This window comes from Mandrillus leucophaeus, unplaced genomic scaffold, assembly GCF_000951045.1.
Source record: "Mandrillus leucophaeus isolate KB7577 unplaced genomic scaffold, Mleu.le_1.0 Scaffold507, whole genome shotgun sequence".
In the NCBI taxonomy this organism is placed as follows: domain Eukaryota; kingdom Metazoa; phylum Chordata; class Mammalia; order Primates; family Cercopithecidae; genus Mandrillus; species Mandrillus leucophaeus.
This window is the reverse complement of record NW_012105442.1, coordinates 766,246-786,904: the sequence shown is the minus strand read 5'-3', so window position 1 is coordinate 786,904 and position 20,659 is coordinate 766,246. Positions and strand designations below refer to the sequence as shown.

General features: G+C 41.0%; 1 protein-coding gene across 1 annotated transcript in view; it reads right to left on the bottom strand.

Annotated features, from left to right (window-relative positions):
- PDSS2 (prenyl (decaprenyl) diphosphate synthase, subunit 2) overlaps positions 1-20,659 on the bottom strand; it is a 315,612-nt gene that overhangs the window by 70,135 nt on the left and 224,818 nt on the right. Inside the window, exon 4 of the mRNA XM_011996258.1 lies at positions 18,089-18,160. Coding sequence (XP_011851648.1) covers positions 18,089-18,160 — 72 coding nt within the window. The remainder of the gene's footprint in view (positions 1-18,088; positions 18,161-20,659) is intronic.

The following is a 20,659-nucleotide window of genomic DNA, read 5'->3' as shown; positions in this document are numbered from 1 at the left end:
TCCCAGGTTCAAGTGATTCTCCTGCCTCAGCCTGCTGAGTAACTGGGATTATAGGTGTGCACCACCACACCTGGCTAATTTTTGTATTTTTATTTTTATTATTATTTTTTTAGACAGAGTCTTGCTCTGTTGCCCAGGCTGGAGTGCAGTGGCGCGATCTCGACTCACTGCAAGCTCCGCCTCCTGGGTTCACACCATTCTCCTGCCTCAGCCTCCCGAGTAGCTGGGACTACAGGCGCCCACCACCATGCCTGGCTAAGTTTTTTGTATTTTTAGTAGAGACAGGGTTTCACTGTGTTAGTCAGGATGGTCTCGATCTCCTGATCTCGTGATCCACCCGCCTCGGCCTCCCAAAGTGCTGGGATTACAGGTGTGAGCCCCTGTGCCTGGCCTTTTTTGTATTTTTAATAGAGACAGGCTTTTACCATGCTGGCCAGGCTGGTCTTGAACTCCTGACCTTGAGATCTGCCCGCCTTGGCCTCCCAAAGTGCTGGGATTACAGGCGTGAGCCACCGTGCCCGGCCACCAGTACTATTTCTTAAATGTGGCTGTGGGTGCCTTGTTTTATTTTTATCCTTCACACTGTAAATATCTACCATATACATTATATGTTTGATACATTTCATAACCAACACAACCATTTTAAACTACTCTCATGGCAGGGCATGGTGGCTCATGCCTGTAATCCCAGCACTGTGGGAGGCTGAGGTGGGTGGATCACTTGAGGTCAGGAGTTCAAGACCAGCCTGGCCAACATGGTGAAACCTTGTTTCTACTGAAAATACAAAAATTACCGGGTGTGGTAGTGCATGCCTGTAACCTTGGCTATTCGGGAGGCTGAGGCATGAGAATTGCTTGAGACTGGGAGGCAGAGGTTGCAGTGAGTGGAGATCGTACCACTGCACTCCAGCCTGGGCAACACAGGGAGACTCTGTCTCAAAATAAATACATAAGTAAATAAAACAAACAAACTCCTCTCAATAGTCTTTAAATCTGAATAAATTCAATATTTTTATTTGCATCAAACGATTTATGACTGTGGTTACTTTATAAAAAAGGATGCCAATAAAATTAAAGGTGTTTATTATCAACACTAGCATCTTCAAAGTCTTTATTTGTGAGTGATAGAAGCTGGAACAGATGCCCAGCAAACAATAAAACATGACATGACATGTTTTATTAGCTCATTAATACATGCCTTGGGTACAATGTGAGGGACAGGTTGTGAGTAAATTGACCAATGAAATATACCTCAGAGTATCTTAATGCTTTTATACAGCACTCATTGTTTTACTTTTAAACCTCTCAGAATATACACTTTTTTAAAAAACAGCTTTTACATGTATATATGCTTGAGACATTTTTAACTCCAAGGGAAAAAAAAAACACTTTTCCTATTTTTTTTTTTTTTTTTTTTGAGATGTTGTCTTCCTCTGTCACCTAGGCTGGAGTGAAATGGTGTGACCTCAGCTCACTGCAACCTCACCTCCGAGGTTCAAGCAATTCTCCCGCCTCAGCCTCCAGAGTAGCTGGGATTACAGGCGCGCATCACCATGCCTGGCTAATTTTTGTATTTTGAGTAGAGACGGGGCTTCACCATGTAGGCCAGGCTGGTCTCAAACTCCTGACCTCAGGTGATCCACCTGCCTTGGCCTCCCAAAGTGCTGGGATTACAGGTATGAGCGACTGCGCCCGGCCTCACTTTTCCTGTTTCTAATCTACAAAATAAAACTTTCAATATAAACCCCCTTCTACTTTGGTAGGGTCTATTAGCTTCTTTGAACTCAAACTCACTGATTCCCTCTCTCTAGTTGACCTCCCCTGCCCACCTTCATCCATTTTTATGGCAATAGTCTCAAAGCCATGATCTTCCATTGCTATTATTCCATGCTTCTGTATGCATACATGTACAATAATGTCTACATATGAACACTGTACTCCTCTCTGGCTGCTGGAGGATCGACTATCATCAGGAACTATATGGTAACTATCTGGACCAGGAAGTTCATGACCAACTGACTACTTCAGTGGAAATACAAATGGTCATTGATGTGCTTTATCCTTGGAGGGCAACAGTACCTGAGGCAGAAATTTGGGAAAAATTCACCAAAATGTATAAAATCTCACTGGATGTTATATTTGTATTAGGATTCAGAGCTCACATTGGTGGCGGCAAGAAAACTGGCTCTGGCATGATTTACGACTCGCTGGATTATGCAAAGAAATGTGAACCCAGATATGGACTTGAAAGATATAGCCTGTGTGAGAAGAAAAAGACCTCAAGAAACAAAAAAGCTGAGCAAGAACAGAATGAAGTCAGTCAGGCAGACTGCAAAGGTCGAAGTTGGTGCTGGCAAAAAGAAGGAGTAAAGATTTTGCAATGACTTTGTGGTGATCCTGCAAATTAAATCACCACAAACTACAAAACTGAAGGGGGGGAGAAAAAAAGCCCCTGTAGGTGCTTCATGAACAGCCCTTGACATGGCTTTCCTGAAACTCCAAGTACCAAACCTTTGCCCTCCCCAGCCTGGGAAGGATTGACATTCCAGTTACTAAATGGTTCCTAGCCCTGGAGGGTAGGGCTTAGGTCCTCAGGCTAGAAGCCTCCAGTTAAACTCTTCAAACCAGCTCCCTAATCTCACACTTGGCCTAGACCACCAGTTCCCCACAAATCTCTTAATCCATCTGACTCCAGTTTACTATTGGTAAAGGTGCCCCCAAACTCAGGGCTTCAAACAACAGTCATTTGTTATTGCTCAGTGTCTTTGGATCAGCTGGGATTCAGCTAATCTAGACTGGTAGCTCTGCCTCTCACTGCACATCTCCACGTTGGCTGCAGAGGCTCTGCTCCAAGTGTGTCTCACTCTTCCTGGACCAGCAGACTAGCCAGGGCACGTTTCTCTCATGGTGACGACACAGGCCTGAGAGAGCCTCTTACTTGTCAAAGCAATTGGGCCCAGAGTTAAAGGACAGGTAAGTACCCCCTGCCCATAGTGGGAGGACATTACAGTGACATGGCAAAGGGCATGAATGTGTACATAAGTTATCTACTGCTGCGAAAAAAATCTCCCCAAATTTAGCGGTTTAAAGTAAGAGTAAACATTTATCTTCTCACAATTTCTGTAGGTTAAGAATTCAGGAGGTAGGGCACAGTGGCTCATGCCTGTAATCCTAGCACGTTGGGAGGCCGAGGCACGAAGATCCCTTGAACCCAGGAGTTTGACACCAGCCTGGGCAAGATGGTAGGACCCCATCTCTATTTAAAGTAAAAAGAATTTTTTAAAGAATTCAGGAATGGCTAAACTGGGCTATTTCAGCTTGGGGCCTCTCATGACAGACTAGAAATGCTATTTTCTGCAAAGAGACAGAAATGAACCTGTACAAATACCCTATACTCCTAATTATTATCAATTACTTTTTAAACCATATTTTTGTGCAATGCAGTAAGTTTCATGTGAAAATGCTGTTTTGGAGGGGCTTAGCATCAAAATAAAAGACTGTGATATGCAAAGAACAGTTTAAAAAACGCTAGATGTTGACTCAGTTCCACAAAATACACAGTAAGAGAGTAATAAAACAGGAGACATCAATTGTAAATCACTTAATAAATTGAAAGGTAGGATACCTGCTGAACTCCTGGGCCCTGGCCCTATACTTGTTTCCACTGCCAAGAATCTTGTCTGTTGCTTCACACCTGTTTTTATTTCAACGCTCCTCCAGCTGGTCTCTCTGCTTCTAATTTCTTTGGCTTCCAATTTATCCTATTCACAGTTTCTACAATAATCTTTATCAAAGATCTTACTGTATAAGACCCTATGGTTATTTGCTACTGCTTACTATTTTAAATCCAAATTCCTCAATAAAAATGTTCAAGATCTATCCACTGACTTATTTCTCCCTTTAAAAATTATCACCTGGCTAGTCGCAGTGGCTCACGCCTGTAATCCTGGCACTTTGGGAGGCTGAGGCGGGTGGATCCACTGAGGTCAGGAGTTAGAGACCAGCCTGACCAACATGGTCAAACCCCATCTCTACTATAAACACAAAAATTAGCTGGGCGTGGTGGTGAGTTCCTGTAATCGCAGCTATTCAGGAGGCTGAGGCATGAGAATTGCTTGAACCCGGGAGGCGGAGGTTGCAGTGTGCCGAGATTGTGCCATTGCACTGCAGCCTGGGCAACAAGAGCGAAACTCTGTCTCAAAAAAAAAAAAAAAAATTATCACCCTTCCCTAGTAAAGCCCCAGTTCTAGCTCCTATTGTACCTTTGTCTCTACCTCAGCCCTCAAGACCCACGTACCTGATTTGTCTAGCACAGCTGCTAGCACATAATAGGTACTCGACATTTGTTGAATGAGCAGTCCTAGAGTAATAACTACAACAGAGTAATAGCTAAAACAGAATGATAGGTTTCTTTCCTTAGTTAGATGTAGCTGAACCTGTGTCCAAAGCACCTTTATGTTTATATTACATACATTTTAATAACACCTGTCTGCCCCTCTGAAATTGAACTATTGTAGCCTTGAACTCCTGGCTCAAGTGATTCTCCCACCTCCGCCTCCCCAGAAACTCTTCTATTCATCCACCATGCTCCACCTGGGTGGGCCTTCTTTCTATTCCTTGGACAGATTAAGGCAATTCCTTCCTCAGACCTTTGTAGGAGTTGCTTCCTCTTCCTGGAATGTTTTTTTCCACCAACATAGTTGGCTGCTTTTTGTCATTCAGATCTCAACTTAAATGTTATTTCCTAAAACAGGCCTTCCATGAACATCAAATCTAAAGTAAGTCCTTCAATCCTTCACTATCATTTCTCCTTGTTGAGTTATCTCCTATACAGTTACTGCTTCCAGTTATTTCTCTTGTTCATCTCTTCAGGTGATTTCTTATTTACAGTTGGCCTCTCCTCTGAGATGTGAGCTCCATGGGGGCAAAGATGTCTTATTCACTGAGCACTTGTATTTCCAGTGCCTGCCACACAGTAGATGCTCAAAAGACACATTAAATGAATAAATAAACAAATCTGACTTCCCAGCTAATGCTGAATGACAATTTCTTGATCCCAACAAACTTCAATAGTTTCTTTCTTTCTTCTTCTTTTTTGTTGAGACTGGGTCTTGCTCTGTCACCCAGGCTGCAGTGCAGTGGCGCGGTCTCTATTCACTGCAGCGTCGACCCCCTGGGCTCAGCCTCCCAAGGAGCCACAGGCATGTACCACCATATCTAGCTAATTAAAAATTTTTTTTTGTACAGACAGAGTCTCAACATGTTGCCCAGACTGGTCTCAAACTCCTGGGCTCAAGCAATCTTCCTGCCTTGGCCTCCTAAAGTGCTGGGATTACAGGTGTGAGCCACTGTGCTTGGTCCAATAGTTTCTATTGATTCATTTCTACTGTATCTTATAAGGACTCAGCTTTAAAATTACATCTTCCAAGAAGCTCCCTTTGAAACATTTTGAATTCTTAATGCTGCACTTTCTCCTACATATATAGTCTCTTCCTTACAATTTTACATGTGGTCTTATGGGAAAATTGATCTCCTGTGGCTTAATGTGCATGTATTTCCTCTGACCTGTAAGCACCATCAGATCCTTGAGGGCTGGTCTCTGTTCTTTATTTGCTTTGTTTAGAATGTTCCAGTAGTACTCAATATGCTACTCTTCACACAGCAGAAATTCAATACAAGATCACTAATATACACTTTACCAAAACTGCCTAATATAGCTCTATGGGTACTATAGGATTCATGATAACAAACAATTTAATTAGAATCCAGTGAGAGGCCAGGAGTGGTGGCTCACACCTATAATCTCAGTGCTTTGGGAGGCTGAGGTGGGAGGATCACTTGAGGCCAGGAGTTCCAGACCAGCCTGAGCAACAAAGGGAGACCCTGCCTTTACAAAAAAATTAAAAAATTAGGCAGGTGTGGTGGTGTACAATTGTAGTCCTGGCTTCTTGGGAGACTGAGGTGGGAGGATCCCTACAGCCCAGGAGTTTGAGGCTGCAGTGAGCTGTGATTGCATCACTGCACTCTGGCCTGGGTGACAGAGTGAGACCCTGTCTCTAAATTAATAAACATAAATGTAAGAAAAAATAAATAAAGACTCCAATGAGAAACAATTAATCTAGAATTTCCAGAGCCTAGCGTGGTGGCACACGCCTGTAGTCCCAGCTACTTGGGAGGTTGAAATAAGAGGATTGCTTGAGGCTAGGAGTTCAAGACCAGCCTGGACAACATAGAGAGATTCTGTCTCTAAAAAACATAAAAATAAAAATAAGTATCTGTAGCATTAGTAATTAAACAATGAAAAACTCAGAACATAATATATTTTTTCTTTTGGTGTTACTTGGGAAGAAATAGTGTCAAATTCAAAGTCCAATTATAGTAAAGCCTGGTAGATAATCACTCCAACTTCCTTTCCATATTCTTCAATTCTCCATTCTATTTTTTATTTTTTTTTTAACTTTTTTTTTCTTTTTGAGATGGAGTCTCACTTTGTTGCCCAGGCTGGAGTGCAATGGCACCATCTCAGCTCACTGCAACCTCTGCCTCCTGGGTTCCAGCGATTCTCCTGCCTCAGCCTCTCGGGTAGCTGGGACTATAGGCGTGTGCTACCATGCCCAGCTAATTTTGTATTTTTAGTAGAGACGGTGTTTCACCGTGTTGGCCAGACTGGTCTCTAACTCCTGACCTTAGGTGATCCACCCGCCTCTGCCTCCCAAAGTCCTGGGATTACAGGCATAAGCCACCAGGCCCGGCTCTGTTTTTATCTTACTAGATTTTTTTTTTTGTTTACCTAAAAATATTTGCCTATCAGTCTACAAAGATGAATTCCCAAATCACCTTTCTGGAGCTCTTTACTCTTTCATCTGGAGATTCTGCCAGCACCTCAACATTAATTTGACCTCAACTAAACTTAACTGCTTCTCTCTAAAACCAATCTTTGGCTGGCAACTATATAATAAAGTTTTCTGGTCAATTAGATGCAAAACATTGGTGTCATTTTTGATTTCTTATTCCCATGGCCAGTGTACCCAACAGACACACTAAACATGCACTTAGGGTACCAGCAATGCAATAGCACCATAAAATTTATAGGAGGGAAATGCTATATTTGTTATTTATTTTATTTTTTTGAGACGGACTCTCGCTCTATCACCCAGGCTGGAGTGCAGTGGTGCGATCTCAGCTCACTGCAAGCTCCGCCTCCCAGGTTCACACCATTCTCCTGCCTCAGCCTCCCAAGTAGCTGGGACTACTGGCACTCGCCACCATGCCCAGCTAATTTTTTTTTGTATTTTTAGTACAGACGGGGTTTCACCATGTTAGCCAGGATGGTCTCGATCTCCTGACCTCGTGATCCACCCGCCTCGGCCTCCCAAGGTGCTGGGATTACAGGCGTGAGCCACTGTGCCTCGCCTTATTTTTATAAAAGTCATTATAATATAAATTTTTTAAAGTCCTGAAAATTAACACTTCCAGCCAAGATGGAGCAAAAGGGATGAGGTTTTCTTTCTTGCTTGAAAGAGCTAAAAACTGAAGAAAATATATGAAACAAAAGTTATAAGCCATTTGAAATCAGGCAACAAAAGACAGTGACACCTGAGAAATGGCAAATAAATGAGATGAGTTTCATAATTGTTCCAGCTTCTGCCTGGAGAGAATGCCAGGATGCAGAGGAAACTAACAGTACCTTTGAGTTGAAAAGGTGAACCTGGATGTCTAGAGAAGCCGAAGGGGTTAATTAGGGGCTAGGGTTCATAGGGCAGAGTACACAAGAAGAGAGAGCTGCAGAGAGAGCTCTGAAGGTAAACACAGATCCTCCCTAAAGTCTTCAGCCAAGTATTACCAATGCATCGGTACAAAGAAACTACTAAAGTCTGGAGAAAGAATCACCCAGAAGGAACAGCAGAAACAATCCCCAGAGATCACACAGGGCTGGGAATAATTCCTATTCCACAAGTCAGAGTAAAAAAACTCAAAATTCACAGGGCATCAGCTCAGAAAGGTCTTGCTTTAATAGTGAAAAAAATTAGCCTTAGACTAAATGCTATTCCAGTCCTGCCTAATAAAGCTTAAAAGTAACACCTGAAAGAATCAAACTGTTGTCAGTAACTTAACTACATTCAAGAAGAAAGTTCAAGAATATTTATAGTGATACAAAACTATCTAGTATCCAACAAAATAAATTTCACAATGTCTGGCACCCACCCAAAAATAACCAAGTTGCAAAAAAATAGGGAAATACAACCCATAATGAGGAAAAAAAACCATTCAGCTGAAACCAACCCAGGAAATGACACAGATGATATAATTAGTAGACAGGGATATTAAAACAGTTTTCATAACTATATTCCATATGGCCAAGGAGCTAGAAGAAACACTGAGCATATTAAGTAGAAACACAGAACATGTAAACTGGTCTGCCTGAATGCACACCAACTGAAATTATCCAAAATGGAACACAAATACTAAAAAAGAAGAAGAAACAGTGACTTGGGACAAGTTAAAGCAGCCTACTATGTAACTGAGGTCCCTATAAAAGGGGAGAAAAGGAAAGCCAGAAAAAAAATTGAAGAAATAATAACTTTTTCCCCAAGTTTTATGAAAACTACAAACTCACAGAACCAAGAAGCCCAATGAATCCCAAGCAAAAGAAATATGAAAAAAAGAACATGAAAGTCATGATGATCTATTTATGACTACAGGAACAAAGATAAAGACGGCAGTGGCTTTCCTGTTGAAAATAATAAAAGCAAGAAGACAATGGAGCAACATCTTTAAAAATACTGAAGGAAAACTAAATTGTCAACCTAGAAATCTATATCCAGTGAACATATATTTCAGACACACAAAAGCTAAAAGAGTTCATTAGTGGCTGGACGCAGTGGCTCACACCTGAAATCCCAGCTACTTGGGAGGCTGAGGCAGGAGAATTGTTTGAACCCAGGAGAAGGAGGTTGCAGCGAGCCGAGACTGTGCCATTGCACTCCAGCCTGGGCAACAGGGAGAGACTCTGTCTCAAAAAAAAAAAAAAAAAAAAAAAAAAAAAGGTTCATTACTATCAGACCTGTCTTACAAGCAAGGTTAAAAGAAATCTTTTAGGAAGAAGGAAAAAAGGAAAATAATACATTCTGGCATTACAGATCTTCTACCATGTGTTATAAACACCTACTTTTGCAATATTACTTTTCAGTATTCCTTTACTCCTATGTGAAGGAAGCCCTGGTCTCAAATATGCTTTCTTTCCATTCATCATGTTATTTCCTCTACCTGGAATGCCATATATATCTCCATCTATAGACATCTTCTCAATCTTTAATGTCCATCTCAAATATAACATTTTTAAAAATGTCTTTTCTGATTCCCCATCCAGATGTGGCTTCTTGTACACATTATCCTCCTGCTATTTTTCTTAATGGGAAAAACTCATTTGGCTCTTTTTACTGTATTTTAGATGGCAGCACAGGGCTTTGCAGGTAGAAGACAATCCTTAACTTCCTAGTGGACTGAATTATCTTTTTTTTTTTTTGAGTTTTTGAGACAGGGTCTTGTTCTGTTACCCAGGCTGAAGTGTAGTGGCATATACATGGCTCACTGCAGCCTCAACCTCCTGGGCTTAAGCAATCCTTCTGTCTCAGCCTCCCAAGTAGTTGGGACTACAGGCATACCACTATGTCTGGTTAATGTTTTAATTTTTGTAGAGATGGGTTCTTGCCATGTTGCGTAAGCTGGTCTCAAACTCCTTGGCTCAAGTGATTGCCCTTCCTTGGTCTCCCAAATTGCTAGGATTACAGATATCAGTCACCACTCCTGGCCTCTTTTATTTATTTATGAGACAGAGTTTTGCTTTTGTTGCCCAGACTGGAGTACAATGGCGTGATCTTGGCTCACTGCAACCTACGTCTCCCAGGTACAAGCGATTCTCCTGCCTCAGCCTTCCAGGTAACTGGGATTACAGGCACCCGCCACCACACCCAGCTAATTTTGTATTTTTAGTAGAGATGAGGTTTCACCATGTTGGCCAGGATGGTTTCGAACTCCTGACCTCAGGTGATCCTCTTGCCTCAGCCTCCCAAAGTGCTGGGATTACAGGCATGAGCCACCGCACCCGGCCCTGGCCTCTTATTTTTATATTTTACTTGAAAGCTGCCTGAGAGCGAAAGGAAGACAAGCATAAAGAAAAACAAATGGGCCAGGCACAGTAGCTTACACCTTAATCCCAGCACTTCAGGAGGTCGAGGCGGGCAGGTCACCTGAGGGCAGGAGTTTGAGACCAGCCTGGCCAACATACGCTATAACCCCACCTCTAAAAAAAACAAAAAACAAAAAACAAGGTGTTGTGGTGCATGCCTGTAGTCCCAGCTACTTGGGAAGCTGAGGCAGGTGAATCGCTTGAAGCCAGGAGGCGGTGGTTGCAGTGAGTCAAGATCGCACCACTGCACTCCAGCCTGGGCTACAGAGATAGACTCCATCTCTCAGGAAAAAAAAAAAGAAAAGAAAAGAAATGGACAGAAGGACAGAAGTTATCTTGCTCCACAAAAACATAATAATATTCATCATTAAAATCCACTGACTGATACTGAAAGTATTAATATAATCTGTGCTTGAAAAAATAGACTGGATCTTTGCAACTCGAGTCACTTGTTAAAACCAGTTATTTCCCAAGAGAACTGGATTCTCTTTTAAAACCCTCTCACTTTCCTGAGACTGAGGCCAAGCCAATAAGAGCTGAACCTCTGGAGACAGGAAAGAGGTGTCTTGTTCCCCATCTCAACACCAACATTAGTCAGAGACACTGCCTTTGCAGAGGACCTTGATTAAATTCCCCAGGAAGGATCAGGAGTGGGTGGAAAATAAACAATAAAGAATCAGAAAATGAGTGTGTTCGGGATCTCCAAACCACCCCCAGGTTTGATGATTTGTTAGGATGACAGATGTTATTCAGCATATAGTCAAATTCATCGTAATGACTTTTTTACAGTGAAAGGATACAAAGCAAAACCACTAAAAAGAGAAAGCCCCATAGGGTGAAGTCTGGAAGAAACCACGTGTAAACTTCCAAGAATTCCCTCTCAGTGGACTCGAGTGTGCTTAATTCCTCCAAGAATGAGCTGTGATAACATGTATGAAATATTGTCTGCCATGGAGATTTACTGGAGACTGACTTAGTGGTGAGGGTTTTTATTAGGGCTGGTCATGTACGCATTTTCTGCCTAGCATGTAGCAAAATTCCAGACTCCTAGAAGGAAAGCAGGTATTCAGTATAAACTATATTGTCTGCAAACAGTTAAGGCACTGTGGTATCATTTGGAGGATGGTAGGAACACTCCTAAAATTCAACTTCTCCAATGTTAGCCAAAGATCAACCTTATAATCAGGTTTTTCTCAGGACAGTAATTCTTTTCTGCACAGAGGTGTACTGAAAATACTCTTCTTGATTCAAGAATCTCACTTTCAGGAATTTTTTTTTTTTTAGCAAATAGTATGAAATTGAGCAAAGTTATTATACACTAAGATGTTATCACAATATTGTTTAATTTAGTAAAGAAAATTGGAAACAGGCCAGGCACTGTGGCTCATGCCTGAATCCCAGCACTTGGGAGGCTAAGGTGGGAGGATCATTTGAGGTTAGAGGTTTGAGACCAGCCTGGCCAACATGGTGAAACCCCGTCTCCACTAAAAATACAAAAAGTAGCCGGGCATGGTGGTACACACCTGTAATCCCAGCTACTCGGGAGCCTGAGGCAGGAGAATCTCTTGAACCCAGGTGGCAGAGGTTGCAGTGAGCCGAGATCGTACCACTGCACTACAGCCTGGGTGACAGAGAGAGACTCCATCTCAAAAAAAACCAAAAACCAAAAAACAAACGAAAAATTGGAAACAAAGTAAATACCCCCAAAATGTGAAATGGTTCAGTAAATTACAGTATAACAATGTGAAGAAATATTAAACAATCATTAAAATTATATTTTTGAAGACTTTTAATGACAAAAATGATTATGCTGGGAAGTAAATTAATATGCAAAGTGTTATATGCAGTAACAACTCAAAACAACTCAATACAGAATAAAATCTAGAAAGAAAAATACTAAAACATAATCATGATTCATTTCTGGGGGATGGTTTTATAAAATAATTTTTATTTTTCTCTTGACCTTTTTCTGTTTTCAATTATTATTTAATAAACATGTACTCTACCTTTTTTTTTTTTGTTTTGAGACAGAGTCTCACTCTGTTGCCCAGGCTGGAGTGCAGTGGTGCGATTTCAGCTCACTGCAAGCTCCGCCTCCCAGGTTCAAGCGATTCACCTGCCTCAGCCTCCCAAGTAGCTGGGATTACAGGTGTGTGCCACTACGCCCAGCTAATTTTTGTATTTTTAGTAGAGACAGGGTTTCACCACGTTGGCCAGGCTAGTCTCGAACTCCTGATCTCAAGTGATCTGCCCGCCTCAGCCTCCCAAAGTGCTGGAATTACAGGCGTGAGTCACCGTGTCTGGCCTACTTTTCTAATTGGAAGGTAAGTTAAAATGATAAGACAATTAGATTTTAGATATATAGGTTTGTGAATCCAAAGTCAATTTTGTAAAACGTAAAATATTTAGTGAGTACAGTAAGTAACATGAGTATAATATATAAAACAGCTTAATTGGTGAACTCTTGACCATGTAAAATGCAATTTTCCAGCTGAGCATGGTGGCTCACATATGTAATCCCAGCACTTTGGGAGGTTGAGGAGGGAGTGTAGCTTGAAGCCAGGAGTTCAAGACCAGCTTGGACAGTATGGTGAGACCCTGTCTCTACAAAAGTTTTAAAAAATTAGCCAGGTGTGGTGGTAGGCTACTCTGGTGCCAGCTACTCCGAAGGCAAGGATTGCTTGAGCCCAGGAGTTCAAGGTTTCAGTGAGCTAGGATCACACCACTGCCCTCCTGTCTGTGTGATAGAGTGAGACCCTACCTCTTTTTTTTTTTTTTTTTTTTTTTTTTTGAGACGGGAGTCTCGCTCTTTCCAGGCTGGAGTGCAGTGGCTCAATCTCAGCTCACTGCAACCTCCACCTCCCAGGTTCAAGCGATCCTCCTGCCTTTGCCTCCCGAGTAGCTGGGATTACCGACATGCACCACCAAACCCAGCTTTTTTTTATATTTTTAGTAGAGACGGGGTTTCGCCATGTTGACCTGGCTGGTCTCGAACTCCTGACCTCAGGTGATCAGCCTGCCTCCACCTCCCAAAGTGCTGAGATTACAGGCGTGAGCCACTGCACCTGGCCGAGACCCTACCTCTTAAAAAATAAAAATTAAAAAAAAAGACAAACAATTTTTCTATTTCAAATGCTTCTTTCTTTAATAAGCTAACATTTAAAATGCAGAGAGGGGAGATATATTTTCTTATAAACACTACAGAAATCAGAATGGCTAATTTTTATTATAATGAAGAAATGGTTCACAAACTAGCCAATGCAAAAATGAAAATATATTTCAATGGCTAGAACAAAGGATGAATTTCCTAAGCTATTTTATATGTTTATATAACTGTAATTCAACTTAGTACATTATTAAGTATGAGTAAGTAACAGCACTTTGGGAGGCTTAGGAGGACGTGTTGCTTGAGGCCAGGAGTTCAAGACCAGCCTGGCCAACATGGCAAAACCTCATCTCTACTGAAAATGCAAAAATTAGCGAGGCACGGTGGTGTGCGCCTGCAGTCCCAACTGCTTGCGAGGCTGAGGCACAGGGATCGTTTGAACCGGGTAGGCAGAGGTTACAGTAAGCTTAGATCGCACCACTGCACTCTGGCCTGGGCAACAGAGCGAGACACTGTAAAAAAAAAAAAGTATTAGTAATGTAAGTCATAAAGTTTTCACAGCTTTAAGGAGAATTAGGTAATTGCTCTACAAACCTCTTCTTCTTCTTTTTTTTTCTTTTTGAGACAGAGTCTCACTCTGTCCCCAGGCTGGAGTGCAGTGGCGGGATCTTGGCTCACTGCAAGGCTCACTGCAAGCTCCGCCTCCCGGGTTCACGCCATTCTTCTGCCTCAGCCTCTGAGTAGCTGGGACTACAGGCGCCCGCCACCACGCCCAGCTAATTTTTTGTATTTTTAGTAGAGACAGGGTTTCACCGTGTTAGCCAGGATGGTCCCGATCTCTTGACATTGCGATCCAACCGCCTCAGCCTCCCAAAGTGCTGGGATTACAGGCATGAACGACCACGCCCAGCTGCTCTATAAACTTCTTTTGGAGAAGGTGACTTCTAATGTATCCAGTTCCAATTCCCTTCCATTTGTTGTTATGCATCTACCTTAGTCACATATATGCTACTTAACAGAAAGCTATTTTCCTACTACCCAGGATCTTCACCACTGCATTAAGCTGCCATATAGAAAACAGACTGCTATTGTATCCTCTTACCCCTAGAGAGATGAAATGGTTTGCAGCTTCTTTTAAATCACAAAGCAATTCTTTTGTGTACTAAATTGGCCCAAGGCTACGGAGGTTGTGCAACAGAGATCCACAGAGGCAGCCTCTCTTCCCACATGACCTCCACTTGTGGCTGCTTCCCAGTCCTGCCAGAACATGAAAACCTTGAAAGCACTCCATGTGGAGGCAGTGCTCTCTCTGGCATCTGAAGTACTTCTTGGGCTGCTAGAAAAACCAAATTCTGAAGAGAGCTATTGCAATGGTAAGCACACTCAGGAAAAAAAGCCAGAATTTTTCTGGTTAGGAAGGGAAAAGTGGTTAACCTAAATTGGACCTGAGGCACAAATGGAGGCATCAAGCAGCACTCCCACTAGTACAGTTCAACCGTGCATTTTTGTTTCCATTCTTTTAAAAAAAATTATTATTTTTTAAGAGACAAGGTCTTGCTGTGTCACCCAGGTTGGAGTGCAGTGGTGCAATCACAGCTTATTGTAACCTCAAACTCCTGGGTTCCAGTAATCCTACTGCCTCACCTCAGCATCCTGAGCAGGCATGGGCCACCATGCCCAGCTAATTATTTTATTTTTTGTAAAAATGGGGTCTTCCCATGTTGCCCAGGCTGGTCTTGAACTCCTGACCCCAAGGGATCCTCCTACCTTGGCCTCCTAAAGTGCTGGGATTATAGGCTTAAGCCACCACGCCATCCTGTTTCCATTATGAAAAAAGAATGGCTCTTTAAATGGTTTGGCTATTTTCAGAAATGTAACTGCTTAAAAAAGGGCTATGAGGAGGTGGCAGGGAAAGAGGACAGATGAATGAAGCATTGCTATAGAGTCTCTTTAATAAAATGTAGCTAATAAAGGTAGCATTCCTCTGAATCTCTGTATTTAAATAAAGTCAGCAATTGTTGCTTGCTAAGTGGTGGTTCAAGTACAATCAACAGCCCTTTAAAGACTTTCTTGCAGTTGGGCGCGGTGGCTCATGCCTGTAATCTCAGTACTTTGGGAGGCCGAGGCAGGTGGATCAGAAGGTCAGGAGATTGAGACCATCCTGGCTAACACAGTGACAGTGAAATCCCGTCTCTACTAAAAACACAAAAAATTAGCCGGGCATGGGCATGGTGGCGGGCGCCTGTAGTCCCAGCTACTCGAGAGGCTGAGGCAGGAGAATGGCGTGAAAAAAGACTTTGTTGCTTCTTCTTTTCTCTTTTTCGGGAAGAAACACAATAAAAATATGAGAAAAAGCATGGGACTTATGAGTCAAGAAAAACCTGGGTTCATTATGAACTGTGAAACATGTTAATATATTAACAATTTTCAGACACTATGCTTTCCTGCCATTTGTAATGTCTGAATTTCAGGCTTTTCCTCTGTAAATGGGAATACTAACAAATGTCACCCTTTTCATAGGTGATTGTGTACAAAGAAAGTATAAGCAAACTGTAAAGGGCTATCTAAGTATTAATTGTTGTTGCTGTTAGGTCTCCCTGACATAAAAAGTACTTAAAACATGGTCACATAATTATTAATGAACTGAGCTAATTATAGTGGACAAATGGTAAGAGCAGATAAATTAAGAACCTTAAAACCAACAATAACACTTTCATGTAAAAATTAACATATTTAATTGTAAAATATAAATATCTTATATGGAACTAAGTTGAACACCCTGGAAATATCCCAAGGGAAAATAGTGTCTCAACATCCAGAACTGGTCACTATAATTATCATATAGTGGGATCTCAGGTATGGCAGATAGATGCTATCAAATCAGGTTTCACTAAAGTACAGATGATACGGGGAAGTGCTGGGTAGCTGGGTAGAGAAAGGCAGGTCTCTGGCTGGGGCTCCACTCCTACAGACCTAGGTGAGGACAGGCACTCCCGCTTTTGTGCCTAAATGTTGCATTTTCCAAGACCACTCTGGTCTGCCATGCCCCCAATCCTGGTCCGGGCACAGTGGCTCACACCTGTAATCCCAGCACTTTGGGAGGCCGAGGTGCGCCTATCACCTGAGGTCAGGTCGAGACCAGCCTGACCAACATGGAGAAACCCTGTCTCTACTAAAAATACAAAATTAGCCAGGCGTGGTGGCACATGCCTGTAATCCCAGCTACTCAGGAGGCTGAGGCAGGAGAATTGCTTGAACCCAGGAGGTAGAGGTTGTGGTGAGCTGAGATCGTGCCATTGCACTCCAGCTTGGGCAACAAGAGCGAAACTCTGTCTCAAAAAAAATAAAAATAAATAAAAATAAATAAATAAATAAATAAAAATGAGTCTAGGCTCTTGACTTCAAATCCCTGAGAGCTAACAAGTTGTGTGACCTTGGGAAAATTACTTAACCTTTTCTCAACCTCAGTGTTCACATCTGTAAAATGGGGATAGCAGTAGTACCTATCTCTAAGGATTTCTGTGAAGATTAAATGAAGAAACACAGGCAAATCACTTACTACAGGGTTATTTGCTTAGCTATTGTCATCTTCATCATACTATCTATACAAGGTAACTTTCTACAAGTGGAACTAGACCAGTAGTCACCCATTTTACAATCAGATATTAACCTTCATCCACAGTAGTGAACTTGCACATCTTTGAAAGGTCCACTGTGGTCATCCATCCTGTGAGGTCTCTGCATACCAATATGCTGCCTAGGTGTGGCTAGATGTGCCTACTAGGAACTGTGGTTACTTGAACCAAATGTTAGCAGATGTCCAAAGTGCAATTCTGCACATTCTACTAACCAGTCTCTGAACTACCCAGAGTCCCTGCGTTATACTTTTAAAATTTAAATTTCTTATCCCAGTTACTCATGCCCTATGTTTCACTTCTAGTAAAATTTATCTTTCTTTTTTCAAGTGCAAATGTCAAAAAGCTTAAGATGTGCATACATGCATACCTTTTCTAATCTGAAGTGAGTGAAATCTTGCTAATACAGAAGCTAAAGAAGTTAGAATAATGAAACACTAAGATAGGAGCCCCTTATAATAGTATGTACCATGTTAAATGATGGTGGTGGTCAATGAAGCAATTACTTCACATCTAATATCCTACCGAAATGAAATAACTGCATTTTAAGGAAATAAAACCTAACCTTTCTTGAGCTGTCCTGCTAAATGAGTCAAAAAAATCTTAATTCTAGACCTATAAAATTAATCAAAATAATCCAACTGTGCAATCATCCCACTTCTTATCATAAAGAATCTAATAATGCAGTAAATTCTGGGTCTCACATATAAAAGACATCCCCATCCCATCTCCCCAACAGTCATCTTCTTAGGATCAAGGTCCACTCCTCTGTGACATGGAAGGACCCTTCCTCTGGGGAAAGCGAACCCTTCCTCTGGGGAAAGCATGGGTTCAGTTGCCTCAGCACAAGCTGCTCCTCCAGCCTGCCTGCCTGTGACACTGCTACCTGCTAGCCAGAAGCATCCCAGTGTCTACTGGGCTGCTGCAGATTGAACAGACTGTGAATCCAGCCAGAGGATAAGAGGTTGTTTTAATTGGCTAAGTCTGCTATGTACTAAGCGTATGGCCATGAATTTGTAGCCAAAACACTAATCTTAAAAAAAAAAAAAAAAAAAAGCCATGTACAATTTAAACACAAAACAAGAATGACATTTTCGTTATTCTAGTTTTACCACAAGGGCTTATAACATAACATTTTATGACTCTGAAATCCTTTACCTTTGAAGTAGAATTTTCGTGATATACTCCTTGTACCAAGTCCATGAGAGCACTTGCTAAAAGTTCCACAACCTAAAAAGCAAGAAGAAAAATTAAAAAAAAAATTTTAAATATATCTCCATTGTTACCTCAGAATGCTTCAAAAGGCTCAGTGGCAAGGCAGAATCTGTGCTTGACAGAAAAAATCTTGTGCTGTGCACTAAGATCTCAGCAAATGGCACTGCCCACCTGGATATTAAAGCTGTGATCCAATTTTTTTCAGTCATAATTCAAGCCAAAAAAAAAAATCTTATAAGCATAGCATTTAACTAATATACATGAAAATCGAGTAATAGCCATTTTGAACATAAATTTACATTTCAGATAACTAATGAAATCTTAACTCAATTTATTTTCTGCATGTTTATTTCTGTCAGGTGGATATTTTTTCAGTACTCCCATTCTGGGAGCAATTACAATGCTAATTTTCATACTACAGGAAAAAAAAGCAAAAGCAAAAGAATGGCTAACCTTTCAAATATGTTCATTCTGTTGCACTTAAAATGCACTGTGGATATATTTACTGTGGGGCCCCTGGGTCAAATGTACTGTAAACACTGAAAATTTTTATAGAACTGCAATACTGAAATCATATTCATCAAACCTGTATTATTTTTCAAGGCTCAGACTTTTTTTTTTTTTTTTAAATCAAGTGAAATCAAAAGCTTTGAACTTGTTCCAGGATGTAAAACAAGCAGAAAACAGTAAATGGTCTCTTTGGAACTACTGTACAATTTAGAGTAGTTTGCATAAAGCATCTTAATTTGAGAGGATAAAATAGTAGTATTTATGAAAATGTTCAATGCAGCCATTTCAAATAAGAATTCCTCAAGGCAACCCCATCCGCTTCTTACAAGTCTTAATATCTTGTATATTTAACTTCCTATGTTATGCAGTCCTGTATCAGATTTCCACTCTTTGCTTCCGAAAATTCAGCTCCACTCTGATTGAATTAAAGGATTTTGTTTCAGCTTTTATCATTCTTGTAATTGAAGACATTATTAAGCCAAAGAATACAGACCCAAACAACAAGATACTTCAATCTCAGGTACCCTGGGTTTAATAAACATTTTCTTAGAGGCAAATGATATTAATTTGTAGAAAGACTTGCTTTAACATTTTAACACATCAGCATTTATCTCCAAATTTATATATTTACATTTATACTACGTAACATACACAGAACTGCTGATAGGAAATTTTTGCTGATTGAAGGCATATATTTTTCCTAGCTCTTTGCAGATGGGTTAATTTGTAAGGCATATACAAAGTCTTTTTTTTTTTTTTTTTTTAAATCACATTGTCGTGTAGGTAACCAAATACTTAAGAAATATTGTAGTAATATGAGCTGCAGAGGAACTGGAAGGACAATGATCCCACAGTGTTACCACATGAGTTGAGTTATTTAAGTGGGGAAGAGAGAAAAATGAATGGATTTTTTTTTTTCCCCTGAAGGTATCAGATAAGCCCCATTCCCAAATCCAGGAGGACTGAGTATCGCCAATAGGTCTATGAAAGACTGTAACTAAACGCACAGCATCAGATTGGATTACAGTTTACACAAGCAACATCCCAAGATCCCCCTGATGGCTGGACACATAATACAGATCAATCACTCACTAAGAAATGTTATGGTTTTGAAACAGTTTGAGCTCTGAGACCAGCACTCGTAACGTGAAGAGGGATTTACAAAGAGAAAGTCTGACACTAAATGTCAAAATGATGCTATGAACTTTAACCACAGTGTTCCTTTACTTCCCTGAAACTCTAGACCAGGCAGAAGCAACAAGAACATTTTGTTCTCTGACTCTTTTTCTCATTGAGTAAACCTGTGCCTACAAGTTCATAATTTATAAATGACCTGTACTTACAAATGGCTATACTTACTTGAACAGAACACACCTCCATAGCCAATGACAACCCATTAAGGAAAAAACTTTAGATTTCTTTGAGTTAACAAGTTGAGGAAGGAAAGAGATTATAAAAAGCAAGAGTAGCCTAAGAAGTTGAAACTGTTCCAGATAAGGGTGACTTACCCAGTGCATATATCAATCTCTTTCCAATGCCTGAAATGTTTATTTTTAAAATTATACCAAAGAAAGATGTGTTTAAGTACCACCCTTCCTTAAAAAACTGCAAATATTTCTAGAAAGACCACAAGGTTACCAGCCACTCACAATTTAGTAAGCTCATTTAATAATCTTAACTTTTTTTTTGCTTATTACCCCAGACATTCACCTGTTTAGGTACTGCTATACTTACATTTAAGAAAACACTCGGTTAATAACATTTTTCCCCCTCACATTCTTGAGGAATGACATGTTCAGGCAACTCAAAGTGCTGGCAGGAATAATGGCAGCCAAAGGAGAATCCAGAGGCCTAAAAGCCAGACCTCTTGGGGCTGAGAGCTGAAGTCCTGGTGCTCTAGATAAATGCAACCTTGAGAAAGATTCCAGGACTTTTGTTTCTCAGGCCCATGGGGCAAGCAAACACTTTCTACTAGGGGAAGGAAAAAAAAAAAAAAAAAAAAAA